This window comes from Phaethon lepturus, unplaced genomic scaffold, assembly GCF_000687285.1.
Source record: "Phaethon lepturus isolate BGI_N335 unplaced genomic scaffold, ASM68728v1 scaffold28762, whole genome shotgun sequence".
Taxonomy (NCBI): Eukaryota; Metazoa; Chordata; class Aves; order Phaethontiformes; family Phaethontidae; genus Phaethon; species Phaethon lepturus.
This window is the reverse complement of record NW_010526036.1, coordinates 426-2,220: the sequence shown is the minus strand read 5'-3', so window position 1 is coordinate 2,220 and position 1,795 is coordinate 426. Positions and strand designations below refer to the sequence as shown.

The window sequence follows — 1,795 nt, the reverse complement described above, 5'->3', positions numbered from 1 at the left end:
TGCTGCGGCGAAGGACCCCATCCTGCGAGTTCCCGGCTTACAGAGAGGCCCTGGAGCTGGTGGAGAGCCAGCCCGGGGAGCCGGCCTCCAAAGCGGAGCGTCGGGGCCAGCCCCCCTGCCGCGGGGAGCACCTGACCATCCCCAACTTCTCGTTCGAGCAGTCGGACGGCAGCTCCTTGAGCAGCCTCTCGGATCTCCTCCTGGACAGCGGGCAGTCCACGCCGGCCTCCGTGGACTCCCGGCCGGACCCTGCCGCCTCCGAACTGAAAAAGCCGGATCACCTAAAAACTCAGTGGAGCAACCCCGAGAAAAGCAAAGAGCTCCTGGGCATTGCTAAGGGCCCCCTCCGGAAGCAGGACTTGGTCCCGGTGACTGTTGCAACAGAAGAAGACATCGATGACCCAGTATAGCTTTCTGGGAGGGGGGAGCGGGGGGTCTCAAGGGCTTGACACCAATGTGGGTTTCCAAACCGAAGGGACTGAGCGGCCGCAGGTACGTGAGTGGCTGCGCTCGCGGGTTTTTTCCTTTCTCGCAGTCACTTGTTCTTAAGCGCTGTGGAGGTTTGCAAAAAAAAACAACACACACACAAAAAAGAAAAAAAAAATTAAAAAGAAAAAGAAACCAAACAAACGGCTGGATGAAACGGTGACGGGTTTTGGGGTGGGGGGAGTGGATTTACAAAGCGGTTTGGGGGTTTCTTTTCTAAAGGGAAGGTGGAGTTGATTCAGAGGGTCGCTTCGTTCCTCCCACCCCGCCTCCGTGGCCTCAATCACATTGATTCGGGTTCGAGGTGGTGGCGGTTGGGATTTGGGGGATTCTCTTTGGGTTTTGTTGTTTTGTTGGTTTTGTTTTTTTAAAGATGCTCAACTTTTAACAAGGCACCTTTTAGAAATGTCACATTACGCGGGAGTGCCCGGGAGATGGGAGCTGTACATTGTCTGTATATCAGCAGTTATATAAATAGAAATAATGTATTTGTGAGATACAAAACAAGGAAAAAAAGACAAAAAAAAAATATACCCACAAAAACTCTCTCTTCATAATGCACATATTTTTATAGAGAAATGATACTGTTTTTTGCATTACATGTGACTCTGCAACCGGGTGGTGTTTCCTTGGGTTTTATGTGGAACTAATTATTACGGCCATTCATTTTCCAAATGTTTCTCTTCTTTCTTCACTTTCATTTTTTTCCTCTCCTTCCCTCCACCATCATCCCACCAGCTTCTCTTCACAGCTGATGCTTTAGACGTTTCTCTCTTTTTTTTTTCCTTTGTACTTTAGAGGTTGTCCTAACTACGGAAAAAAAAACCAAATCACTACTGAATTGTAGCCAGTGCAATAATAAGTTATTCATTCTTCTTGTTTGTACAACTGTGCTGTTGCCTTTTTTTTTCCTTTTTTAAGTGAAATTCAGGTTAAATGTCGCAATAATCTGAACTAACGTGCGCAAACACGGTTTCTTGTGTTACAAAGAAGAAAAAAGATAAAAAAAGGAAAAAGTTAAATTTACAGAGAGGTAAAAAAGCAAAACAAATAAATAGTAAATTATTTAAGAAATGTATTTTGTTTACTGCAGTTCAAAGTAAATTATTGATACAGTATATAAAGGTATACAGAGCTGTCTTAGGTGATGTTCTTCGCGAGCATTTAAGCTAACGCTGTGTCCTCCTCGTAGCAGAACGCCTTCGGAACCTCGGTGGTAGCCGTAACCGTCCCATTTGCACTCCTTCTGTCGGTCTCCCCTCCGCACCCCCTGCGCCCGCCCGTGGACGCGTTCGGCCTCCCATCGCCG

At 47.0% G+C, this 1,795-nt stretch overlaps 1 protein-coding gene across 1 annotated transcript in view; it reads left to right on the top strand.

Moving 5' to 3' along the window:
- LOC104617595 (voltage-dependent T-type calcium channel subunit alpha-1H-like) overlaps window positions 1–410 on the top strand; it is a gene marked incomplete at its 5' end in the record, with an annotated part of 82,925 nt that extends 82,515 nt beyond the window's left edge. The window contains one exon of the mRNA XM_010282953.1: window positions 2–410. Coding sequence (XP_010281255.1) covers window positions 2–410 — 409 coding nt within the window. The remainder of the gene's footprint in view (window position 1) is intronic.
- Between the last annotated feature and the right edge of the window lie 1,385 nt (window positions 411–1,795).